We start from the raw sequence: 12,834 nt of genomic DNA, 5'->3' as shown, positions 1-12,834 counted from the left end.
ACAAAAGCTGGGCGGAACCAACTTTCAGAAAAAAAAAGTTTGCCCATACGGACAAACGGAAAATGCTAGGGACTACTAGCGAAGGGACGAAGAAGCTGGGTTTGCCCAACTTTAAGGAGAAAGGTTCGCTCTGTCGAGACAACGAGAAAAGCTAGACTGACTAGCGAGCGAGACAAAAGCTGGGCGGAACCAACTGTGAAGACGTACGTTTGATCTGACAAACAAACTAGTAAGGCTGGAAGGCGACCAGCGTAAAGCTCGAAACAAGCTTTGAAATAAATTTGTAGGATAAAAAAAGCTCCGATAAATTGAAAAACATCTTGTTGAAGTGGATGTTGTAAATAGTTGTAGTCTTCGTCGTAGGATGCCGTAGCATCGCACCGTTCCTGACGACAGCCCGCGTTTCTTATATAAAATTATCGTGCGTGATATTGCCCAAAAAAGTTTTATTAGTCTATATGAGTTAAAGCAATTAAACTTCAAATTTTGAATTCGATAGCAACTTTGTGTGTGTGTGTTTGTGTGTAAATGGAAACTTTTATGAAGCCAATAGAAAAATTCAACTGACTTTGAAAACTTTATTAAATTGATTAAGAAACCTTAATACGCGTACTGTTTATTTCTATTCCTTTTTTGAAACTTTAAAGAACTTTTAACAACCTTGTTTTTGTTTATATTTAGATGAGTTTTGAACTCTACAGCGCTTTTTTTATAAAGAAATCTAATTTAATGTTGGGTCAGGAACACAAAGCTTAAAAATGCAAAAAAAAAAAACGTTTTTTTTATTCAAAATCTATCGTTGTTTCCCCGAGGAGTTTTTCAGTATTTTAAATTAGTGCAGCAAAGAACGTATTTAAAAACTTTGATGAAAAGCATTCTGACGTATGAAATAAAACTGTATGACGTATGAAATGATAAAGCAAAATATGAAATCGCCATTTATGAACATTTTTATATATCACTACTTTTGAGACAAAAAAACTGGCTTCGGTCCTTTGAGTAAAAATTGTCTCACTCACATTTTTGAGTACAATATCAAATCAAACTCGTATTTGCAACCAATACAACGATGAAACGCAGCCTTAACTAATTGTTTTTGTTGTATGCATACTGTATGAAGGCTAGTACAAGTTTTGGAAAGATCTTGCCTGGTCCTGATCCCTTTTGAAAACCTGGATGAAATTGATGTGGAGTACTGGTAGAGGCGTCCAGATCCCTTGTCAAGCGGGAAGCATTGTGCACATCAGAAGATTTTGGTCGCCATGATAATGGTTGCCGAACCAGTAGTCTTTTGAGCTTTCAATTGCATGGTTTCTCATACTTAGTTCCCAACTTTATCTTACAGTCAAATGTTAAAGAGTGTTCACATTTTTATTTAAGTTATCAAGAAGTCACAAGTCGACCTGAATAATATGATTGTTAATTATCATTAACACTTGCGTTCATTGACTCTTTTCCAACTATCTGTCGGCTATTTTCGATTTTTGTTGAAATCAATGACTGAAAACGATCCGCGGTTTGTTTTGTTTGATGTCTCTATTTCTGGCTCAAGAAGTTGTTACGTAAGATTATAATGTTGAGGTACCAGTCAGATCTCTTCCTTTCCCGACGCCGAAAGACATACGTCCATGTAAATGGGTACTACTAACTTGCAAATGATCATCTTGTTTGTCTGGTTCGATGGCGTTGTGGTGCATCGGTGGTCATGGTGGCTATTTTTCGTTTTCCCCCACCTGCCAATTTTTATCAGTAATTTTTCTGCTCACACCGTCCAATTGTGACAAAAACTGGCATGCGGGTTAGTTAGACCTTAGCAAGCATTTTTTTTTTCGTAGTTACCCTTGTAAAACCACTCGTTACGCCAGAAATATGATGCTTGTGAGGGGGGATGGAGGAAGGAAGGAAGGAAGAAAAAAGAGCCCTGATGGTGCCCAGCAATCATATGATTGCGGGTTCAAATTGCACATGCGCCGCATTTTACAAGGAGAGCTCCTGTAAGATAGCCATAGCTTAGTTACCTTAATTAATTAACCTCCGCTTTAGGCCTCTGGCTGGTTAACTAAAAATATATTGGATTTGATTGCTTAGATACTATTCCACCACAGCGAGACCTCTCAAGTAAGCGTCGTTTGCCACCCGTGTTGAAGTTCAGAAGATGCGTGATAGCTGTTCTGGCTGCGAACCGGCTCATACGAATAGCAAACGATTCTTCTCTCTGTTTCACAGTGGATGATCACCTAGTCGGAGGTCCCAATTGTAGGCTCAGTGTTTATATTGGACAAGGGGCGTCCAGTCACTCGAATGGAAACAATATAGAATCGAGTGAGTTTTCGGGGAATTTGAAGAAAAATAAAAAAGGTAAGCGCCATTTCTTCTACTGCGGTATAATTAAATAACAGTTACGATAGGTCGTGATGATTTTTTTTTTCTAGAAACTTTGTTTTAAGTTTGTTCACCTTCAAACATGAGTTTTAGTGGTTTGATTATTGATTTCTTTTCAAGTTTAGCTCATTTCCTTTGTTAAAAGGAAAGCAAACTCCACTATCGAATAGCGAAATTGTATAGGTCACGAAAAACGTGATCGAATTCTAACTTCGAAAAAAGGATTTGATTATCAGACTTCTCAAATTGGGGTATTTTTATTAAAAAAGTGTCTAACAAAAATTGTTCTAGAAATTCAAAGAGATTTAAGGCCATCCGTTTTTTCTCGGAAATTCGAAAGTTAAGATTATTCGAATTTCTGAGAAAAACCAGTCAGTATTTTTTCTTTTTAATTCAAGATGAATAAACGACGCGTTAATTGACTTTTTTTCCAATTGTCTGCTGGTTATGTTTAGCATATACTTGCTTTCAAAATTTTCATGACGAGTAATTGACGTATTTTTTACAATTAACCTCATTCGCTTCTTAGGGATGAAATCGCGAAAATCAAATCAGCCAACTGTGGTTCTTCGTGAGCCCAAAGAGAAAATCCAGTCTCACCAAGTCTCTATGATAAATTGGCTCACGGACAATGGATTCCCCTACAAAGTGGTAACATCACTCAATGACCTTTTGACCTTCGTTCAGACAAATTCAGTCGACTCAGATGGGAGTCAGAAACAGTTGAAGGGAATCCTGACCCAGACCAGAAACTGTTTTGTTCAGTTAGTTTCGAGATTGTCCCAGCACTTCGAAACTTGCTCGCCGCTGGCGGAAATTTCGGCTTCTCTAGTACGAGAGCGATCGTCACTGGCGCAGAGACTGTTGAAAGGACTGCATTCGACTATGCTGAAAATGACCCCAGCTCAGCGGGCAGTGTATGTCCCTGTGCAGGTAAGCATGAGATTAGAAAGTCCTACAGCAGTGCAAGCAATTTGAAATTATTGCAGTTGCTCATTGGCCCTTGAAATTTCATTAAGAGAAATGAACGTAGTGGAGGCTCTTATATAGTTCATGATGATTTTTTTCTTCAGGAAGAAGTCTTAGTTTGTTCACGCTCAATTTAGATGTTTCCGTCAAGTTGAGCTCATTTTTATTGTTTGAAGGAAGTCAAACATCGAACAGCAAAAGTGTAAAGATAATGAAAAGTATGATCGACTTCTAGTTTCGAAAGTGGGTTTTAATGCTCAGATTTCCCAGCGGAATTAAAAATTTACCTTTTGATCCAGTTTTCTCAAATTGGTTATTTTTTTTGGTTCCCAAGCTTATCACCCCGTGTTTTTTGGAGGGTTAATTTTATCGATACATTTTTCTTGAAATTCAAAGAATATATATTCAAAGAATATAATTCTGCATATATATTTTTTAAAATTCGAAAGATGAAATTTTCCAAACAAGTAAGTTTTTTTTTTGTTTACTTGCGTTCATCACTCTTTTCCACCTGTCTGTTGGTTATGTTCGAAGTTCCAAAACCATTTCTTTACAAGAAGGTCGTCCTTAATTACGCAAGTGGGTCCTTTTTAGTAGCTCACCCTTTTTCAGATTCATCGCAGAATTTATGTGGAATTTAAACAGGATAATGACAGATGATTTTTTACAAGACGAAAAATATTCAAATCAGTGGTAACGCTGTCATTAGTGATTTGTTGTGTTTTTGCTTGGTTATGCGAATTTCAACTTCATTTCTTTGTTAATTCTTGCGGCATATAATTTGTACTATTATAATTGAACTTCCTAATATACTTAGTTGTTTGTAAACCTGTCTTTGACGCCGCCTAAAATGAAAATATCTGAAAGGTATACTAAACTTGTGGAAGTGCTTAAAATAATCTATCCCATTTCAGCACAACCTCTCTGCAGTACAGACTAAAATGATAGAATTGTGTGAGCGCATTTCATGTCTGGAGGAAGACAGGGCAAGAGTGGAGAGGGAAATGGCGAATCTGAGGTCAGAGAATGGACACCTTGCCTCAGTCAGAGACAGAGCGGATATACTGCAAAAGAAACTAGATACGCTCAAGGCACAGGTCAGTGAAGCTGTAGATTATGAAGATAAAATAAAACTAATAGTAAAAACTGATACTTTTTGTGGTAAAACTAAAATGGGTGCAATCAGTGTTTTGTTTTCGATTTTTGGTTTTCAGAATTTTTTCGCTCAAAATTTTGAAACATTTACACTTCTTTAAGCGAATTCATCCTTCGTCAACCATAAAGTTGAAAGTTTGCAAAAATACAGTCGGCTGTTTTTTGGAGGCATTCAGAAAATCAGTTTGGTTGACGACATTTGTGATCATTTGCGTCTTTGTTTTCATACCGAAGAGACGTAAAAAATAGGTTACCACCATTTTTTTCCATGTTGCATTAGTCCTAAAACCGCCTGAAATTTCACGCAGTCACAGCCGGTCTCTAAAATTATCTCTTTCAAATGATGCACCTGAAAAAAATCATTGATAAAGCAATATATATCAGCCCAGAAAGTATATGAAAACATGCTCGTAGTTATTAGATATTTACATACCATCGCTTCATCCTAAAGAGTTAAACAGCATCGTGATCTGACCTAAATGAAATTGCTGATTTCAAAATATTCTCTAGAGCGATTCAATGGTGAACAGAGACAAGTACAACAAAGTTTGTGGAGAACTGGACAGTGCACTGCTTCGAGAGAAACAGGCAGAGGACCTTCTTAAAGAGCAAGGCGAACATCTGCTGAACATGGGCAGACAGTTGGAGTCAAAGCACAAGGACGAAAGCTCACGCGAGATATCACTGGCCGAGTCTGCACGTGAATTGTGTGAGGTGAAATTGGAGCTGAGCAAGAAGACTCACGAGATCAGAGGGTTGAGTCGCAAAATGGAGGAACTGCAACTGGAAAAATCAAGGTCAGTGTCTGCCCTTCTTGAGGCAAAGACCAAATACGCAAGAATTGAAATATTTTTTAACATTAAAGTAACAAACAAATAAATAAACATTGTTCTCAAAAATTCCATCTTTCAATCAGATGGTGTAAATCATAGTTAACTCGTAGCAGCTCCAAATTTAAATGATTCATCCACATGGGAAAGGACCAACATACGAGCGGTTCAGTTTTTCAAGGATAACCGGTGTTGCGCCCCTGCTTAAGAATTACATGCAATTTTTTGGCCATTTTTCTTGGCTGGGTAATGTTGCCTCGACCTCAAGCAGCGAGCACGGATCATGGTGGGCCTCGGATATCCGACTTTTCGTATCTTCTGTGAACAGATATCTTCTAAGAGTCAATTAAATGTTTCGCGCTTAACATAAACTTTCACTCCGTTCAGGCTACAGCAGTCGATGACTAGCGCGGACATCAATGCGCGGTGTGCAGTTAGAGATGGAGACATGGTGTCGTGTTATGTGAAGGCTGTGAATGAGTCAGTAGAGGGTTTCAAGAACCAACTCATATACTCCCCATCCACCCTAAACACTCTCACGCTACCGCACGTATGTTGACTATGTGTGTTTATAGGAAGTTGAGTTTTATTTATAAGAACAAAAGTCTTTCAGTAGCTGAAATCCAAAATTACTTCTGGCGCGAAGTCAGGGAAACACTAGTACAGGGGCGGACTTAGGGGAGGAGGGCGGGGGGTGCACGCTCCCCCCCCCCCTCAGGGATTCGAACCCCTGCCGACCCAACGGGTCCCCCCTTTGTACTACTCTTCAATATTCACTTTTCGGTGATGGACCCTTAAGTTTTTCTAAAGGCGCCTTTGGCGCCAATATATACTAATTTATTGGGGGAAGCGCGCGCCGAAAAAACGCGATTTTTTGGTCAAACTTTCCCAAAAAAAGCCTAAAACGCCTTTTTGGGCTGTTTTTTCAAAATTTTGCCTGCGGCGCAGAAATTTTGGCCAAAACAGTGCTTTGGGAGAGCTCGAAAAATCTATTTGGTCGACCTAAAAAAAGGTCGACAAAAATTTCGCAAATTTTTTTGAAAATCCAACACCCCCCCCCCCCCCCCCCCCGAGAAAATCCTAGATCCGCCCCGGCACTAGCAACTAAGAAAAAATCAGAAAAACTACATATGGCTGTAAATACATACTCTTAATCAAAAAATGAGTGTCTGTTTTTTATGCAACATTAGACTGAAAACTACATATCATTGCCTGGTTATCTTAGTTTTCAGTCTAAAATCGAACCGGACCTACAGCAATTTGATTGTGGATTCTTCTGAATATGCGAACCTGCACTAATGGCAGTTCTAAGAATGACGTATATTTTAGTTGGACGAAGTACTCTCTGGAAACACCAAATACAGTAACGAACTCAAAATATGTCATGTAAGTGAATTTTGTAAAACTTAGTATAATTTATATCCTGAGGTTCTGAAAAGTTTACTAATGGACGTGTTTGTTGCAGGAGTTGGTATTGAACTTTGGTGACACTCTGGGTCATCTGACGACACACCTGCACAACCAGTCCAATCAGATTCGAACTCAGAAGGAGAATATCGCTGCTCTGAAGCAGGAGTTGTTAGTTTCCACAAAGCCACCCATGCATCCAAGCTACAGCAGTGGCTTTCACTCCAATGGCAAACAACTACAATCTTCCGCGACATTTTCCAATTCAAAACAGGTATGCAAGTGCTGCTCTTAACTGACTCATTTCAGCGAGCATATAAAGCAGCGTTCGATAGTGTAGATAGTGAGTGTATCTGGAAAATTTGCCGTAACCTTGGTCTGGCAGATAGTCTAATAAATCTTATGAAGTCTATGTACATTGAAACTTACAGTCAATTGAGTCTATAATAGCATTTCAAGAAGTTTTTGGTATTCTCAGTGGTGTCAGAGAATGGTCAATCTTGGCACCCTTTCTTTTTAATCTGACTATCGACTGGGCAATATCCAGAGCCCTCGAAGGAGAATCTATGAATCGCACTAGACGATATGGCTATTGCGGATCTAGATTTTGCAGATGACATCTGCCTGCTCGACGATAACCCGGAAGATGCACAGAGGCTCCTTGATCGAGTGGCTGAAAACGCAGCGTACGTTGGACTCGAAACAAATGTTGACAAGACCAAGTTCTGCTCTCACAGCGTTGTCCAGAAATTTACAGTCAACAACCAAAAAAATAGAAAGAGTATTAGGCTTTACTTATTTGGGGAAAAAATCCAACTGAATGGCGATATATCAAAACAGGTCAAAACGCGGATGGAAAAGGCAGCCGGTGGTTTTAACAATCTAAAGCGTATTTAGAATCAAGGGAAAATTATCGAAAGCACTAAATCCAAAATCTACAAAGCCTGCTGCATGAGTGTTTTGCTTTCTGGAGCCGAAACTTGGCTCATCAAAGAATCTTACATCAAACGAGTGGATGGCTTTGAAAGTAGGTAGTTGCCAAAAATTTTTCACAACGGATACGACCTACCAACATCAGACTGGATAAAACGTAAAGCAAAACTAGATAAAATATAAGCATTGACCATACACCTCAGAAGGCTGAGATGGCTCGGTCATGTTCGTCGCTTGGACCCCTCGCAGGTCCCGAATGCTGCCCTAGAATTTGAAGTAGGAGACGCCTGGAGACGACCCCCAGGTGGCAGCGGAACGTCGGTGCGCAAAATAGTCCGCGATGAAATTAAAACTCATGTGAAGTCGCCCAAAATTACGATCAAGACATGGGAGAGTAAGTGGTTCGAACGGTGCAAAAACCTGGCATAAAACAGGAAGCACTTGAGAGCTATGTCTTGGTATATCATTGTGGCGGGCTACGGGCAACATTACCTCAAATAGCTCTACCTGGAGCAAATATTTAGAAACTTGGCACGGAGTTGTGAAAAGAACTGTTAAGGAAGTGACATTCGAATAATCTTTATTTGAATCAGACTATAAGTTTGCATAGGAATTGACCAGCATGCGTTTTTCTCAGCTCCTAGATTGGTCTGAGCATTCATGAAAACTTTTTTTTACGGTTGGAGGGGTCCCAGTGTCATCCGTACCTCAAGGTAGGACCGACTGCGGTGAAATGGAAGACATCACCCTCCCCTGGATGGTCCTGCCTTGAGCAGGACTAGGTGCTAAAAAACTTTTGATCTAAACTGATGATCGCTTATTATCATTTAAACTGATGTTCGTCATGAGCGTAATGATCTTGATTTTTTAAGGAAAAAGTCTGAAATATTGTTCACGCTCAATTTTAAAATCTCGCGGTTTTACTTTTGATTTATTTTCAAATTCAGTTCTTTTTCTTTGTTAAAAGAAAGGCAAGCTCCACTATTGAACAGCAAAAGTGTAAAAATCATGAAAAACTTGATCGACTTCTAGTTATCGAAAGTGGATTTTAATGCTCAGATTTTCCGCGGAATAAAATGTTTAGCTATTGATCCAGTTTTATGAAATTGGGTCATTTTATCAAAGAAAATTTTTCCTCGCGTTCATGACTTTTTTCTAACTGTTTGTTGGCTGTGTTTTCTTTTTGATTTTTTTCACCATTTTTTTTAAATGAAAGTGATTTTGCATTGACTTGCTGACTTACTTCAGGTGTATTTTTCAACTCCGTGAAATCAGGGTTTCATTGTTCGTATCGCTTTACTTCCAATAAGCTCAATTTCTATCATTTTTCAGTGGAAACCTATGAATTTTTTTTCTGTCCTTGATGAGTATAACTTATGAGAACATAAATCCCTGATTTTAATTAACATGACACAACGAAAAATATTTATAATTTCAAGCCCGTTTTTCTCAAACTGGGTTAAGTTAGACAAAAAGTGAAATGAACAAAATTTGCTTAAAATTCCACCTGAATTATTATGGTGCAATTTGTTCTGCGGAATTTGCAATCAAAATTTAATTCAAATTTAAGTAATTTTGGCTTTTTCTATTTAATCAAGAATTACACTGAAACTACCAAGTTGATAGATTAAAAGTTATGTTTTCACTTACGAGCCTTAGTGTATTTTCACGGACCTAACTTGCAAATAAAAGTGTTCACTTATTTGGTGGTGGCGTTTTTGCTATAATCACGATCTGTAGGATTGGAAATTTCTTAGCATCTTTTCTCTGCCTTTATATGTGGCTAGTTTTTGTGATTAATTTTTTTCTGTGGCTGAGTGGTAAGTGCTTGAGACTCATAATCTCTAGATTGCAAATGAATCACAGACATAGTCGAATTTTTACTAATTTGAGGCTTATTTCTACTTTTTCTTATTGCACTTTATAGAGGTGCTTTTTGTCGTGTTCTCGCTAGTGTTTGCGAAATGCAGCTTCGCCTCTGTTAAAAAGAAGCCTCGTACCCAGCCCAAAAAGCTGTAGAGGGGTTAAACTTCCAAAAATCTGTATAAGAGAATATATTTTTGGTTCATAGCCAAAAAAAGGTCATTTTTCATTTTTGTTATAAAAAATTTTTCAATATTTTACAAAAATGTTAAATGCTTTACTCAAATTTTGAAAGTTTTACTCTTCTAAATATTTGTTTGGCTGCATATGAGGCTTCTTTTGAGATCATCTTGGTTTCAGCGTAACTCTTGATTAATTAGAAATAAGCCAGCCGAAATGACCCATTGTTGGGGAGAAATTTTGATTAAGAAATTCAAAAAATATTGCACCGTAATAATTCTTTTGAAATTATAAGCCATTTTCCTCCCCTTGTAGTTCAATTTCAACACAATTTGAAAAAAAAAACACAATTTGAAATTTCAAATTTTGTTCGTTTTGTCCGTATAATTTAAATCAGCTCTGTTGATGATCTGCGACTTCTATGCAAAATTTGGAGCTAATTCTGCACTTTGTTAGAAGATGTTGAAATTGATGTGACGTTGACATTTCAGAACCGGCAGCGCACTCCCGACTCAGACTACGGAGGAAGCAGCTTCCACAGTCACAGCGCGTTTCTCATGTCCTCCTCCTCAGTTGCAAACTCACCCTTGATGTTCTCGTCTACAGCTAATCAGAATCAGGGCAATAATAACCATAATTACCTACAACAGGGTCTTACTCAGCCGGAGAATTCAGCTGCCTCTTTATACCAAGACTCAGCTGGCCACAATTCGCAAGAAAAGCAGCCGACTCCAAGGAAAAAGGAATCATCCAAGAGGTAGTTGCTAAAAACTTTTCAACAAACTGTCAATGTTTTAAATTACGTCCAAGTTTGTTTTCGAGCTAGAAAGGTTCATATGCACCATTTCCGCAATCAAAAGTACATTGAAAGCAATGTGCATCGATTTCAATCTAGCTAATATTCGATACTTTTTTAGAACATCTTTGACTTCCGAACACAACACAATTTCCAGAAAAAACTCTCAGAGAAATAGTTCGTCGTCATCACTGAACAAAGTCCCAGGAAATCAGAGATCACCTGTGAGGGTCAACAGCAGCCGGCGATGAATAAACAAACTCGCTTACTGAAATCTGTTTGAATTTTTTTCTTCTCTTGTTGTCTATCTGTATTTTTATCTATCCTTAGTTTGAATTCGTTCGATGTAAATATGTAACGTAAGATTGTGTGTAAATACAGTATTACTTTGTAAAAGTGAGAGATGGTGTTTCTTATAAAAATTAGAGTTGATTTGTTGTGTGGTTTTTCTACAGTTATTGTACAGATGATGTGCTTGTAAAATAAATTTGGCTACACGTGATTAAGAAACAAGTTTGCTAAATGTTTTCACTGCTCTCTGACATGTCGAATTGTTTTTAAGAGTAATGAACGTAGTGGGTACGGTAACTTCCCAAATGGCATAAAAATCAAACTTTTCCCAAATGGCATAAATATAAAGTTTTCATTGTGATTCAAACATTTTTTATCAATTTCTAATTTGGATCTACTTAACAATCGCATTCACTTTAGTATCTACTAAAGAATTGCAACCCCTATAATTAAAAGCAGTAAATTAGCACTAGAACGTTGCATTTAAAATTCGATTTTTGCTGCAATCTGATTGGCCGAAAATTCGACAACTTAATCTTATCAATTGCCCCCCTTTCTTGAAAGGGGGGCAATTGTTAAGTAGATCCTCTAATTCTAACAATTTGTCAGGAACGAAAGCATGTGAACAAGGTTTGGAATTAATTGCTTCCAAACAAATGTTAATAGTTAATTTTGTCGGGAAAAGTGAACACAAGAAGCTTATCAATAACCGCAATCTTATGCTTTTCGATTTTGATAAAAATTTTACAATTTTTTCAAGATAAAATTTCAATCAACATTTGAATTGAAAACTTGAAAAATTTCCCACATTGTTCACAAAAAAGTTGCTCTCAATTTTCTTAATGCATTTGTTTTTTTTCCATTTTTATGCCATTCGGGAATTATGCAATTTGAAACGTAATCTTGGGTACTCTTATAATGATCTTGCTGATTTTTTTTTTCAGGAATAAGTCTTAAAATTTGTTCATGCTGATTCGATTTTTTTGCGGTTTGACTTGTGATGTTTTTTAAGTTCAGTGCATTTCCATTGTTAAAAGGATGGCAAACTCCACTATCGAACAGCAAAACTGTAAAGGTCACGAAAAACGTGATCGACTTCTGATTTTGAAAATGGAAATTAATTATCAGATTTCCCAGCGAATTAAAGTTTTACGTGTTGATCCAGTTTTCTCAATTTGGTTAAATTTAACAAAAAAGTCAATCATAAATTGTTCTTCAAATTGAAAGAGCTTTAAGGTCATCTGTTTTTCGTTTTCGAAATTCAAAAGTTGAAGGCTCTCGAAAAAAAAAACAAGTCAGTTTTTTTCAGTTACCTTGCGTTCATTACTCTTTTCCAACTATTAGTTGGCTTTTTTTTTTAATCCGTCCCATACTCGTTCATTGAAGCAATAAGGAAACAGTAATTTTCCAGGTTTCCCTGAGTCAATTAATAATTCTTTGTGTATCGCAGCTCAAGGTTTCTGATTGTTTTTGTGTAACTCACCTTGTGCTCTGCCAGAACAATTTGGAAATGAAGCAGACTACGTTGAACTAAGCTACAGGTTGAGTTAAATTCCAGCGGTAAATTCTTCAAGTTAGGTGCTAATCATATTTTGGTTGCGACCATTGAAAATGGGGAGGAACTTTGTATTCGGGTGTTTAAATTTTTTCTTTTGTTTTTCTTGCAAAATCAGGTACCACAAATAATCATGGGTGGAATGATACATCATATTAAAGCACTTTTGTTCGAGATTTGAACGACATGAAAAAAATTTGGAGCAGCTCGACACACATGTTTACACTTGCGAGCAGCGTATGTTCATTTATTTGGTGACAATTTTGTTAGTAACACAATCTGTACCATTGGAAATTTCATAGCATCTGTTCTCTGATTTATTCGTGGCTAGTGTTCGTGATTATTTAGGCGTCCCTGGCACAGTGGTTAGTGCATTAGACGCATACTCTCTTGATCATAATCAGTCGGAGATCGAATCCGAGGAGTAGGCAAATTTTTACCAACTTCTTAGCCAATTGTATTAACACCGAGGC

General features: G+C 37.5%; 1 protein-coding gene across 1 annotated transcript in view; it reads left to right on the top strand.

Annotated features, from left to right (window-relative positions):
• Positions 1-11,094, top strand: part of LOC134841501 (golgin subfamily A member 4-like) — a 90,126-nt gene extending 79,032 nt beyond the window's left edge. The window contains exons 16-24 of the mRNA XM_063857527.1: positions 2,089-2,358; positions 2,912-3,315; positions 4,266-4,448; positions 5,017-5,303; positions 5,724-5,886; positions 6,666-6,722; positions 6,802-7,017; positions 10,211-10,476; positions 10,637-11,094. Of these exons, the coding sequence (XP_063713597.1) occupies positions 2,089-2,358; positions 2,912-3,315; positions 4,266-4,448; positions 5,017-5,303; positions 5,724-5,886; positions 6,666-6,722; positions 6,802-7,017; positions 10,211-10,476; positions 10,637-10,766 (1,976 nt within the window). The 3' untranslated portion in view covers positions 10,767-11,094. The remainder of the gene's footprint in view (positions 1-2,088; positions 2,359-2,911; positions 3,316-4,265; positions 4,449-5,016; positions 5,304-5,723; positions 5,887-6,665; positions 6,723-6,801; positions 7,018-10,210; positions 10,477-10,636) is intronic.
• The last annotated feature ends 1,740 nt before the right edge of the window (positions 11,095-12,834 follow it).

Source organism: Symsagittifera roscoffensis, chromosome 3, assembly GCF_963678635.1.
Source record: "Symsagittifera roscoffensis chromosome 3, txSymRosc1.1, whole genome shotgun sequence".
NCBI classification, from domain to species: domain Eukaryota; kingdom Metazoa; phylum Xenacoelomorpha; order Acoela; family Convolutidae; genus Symsagittifera; species Symsagittifera roscoffensis.
This window is presented reverse-complemented; position numbering and strand designations above follow the sequence as displayed.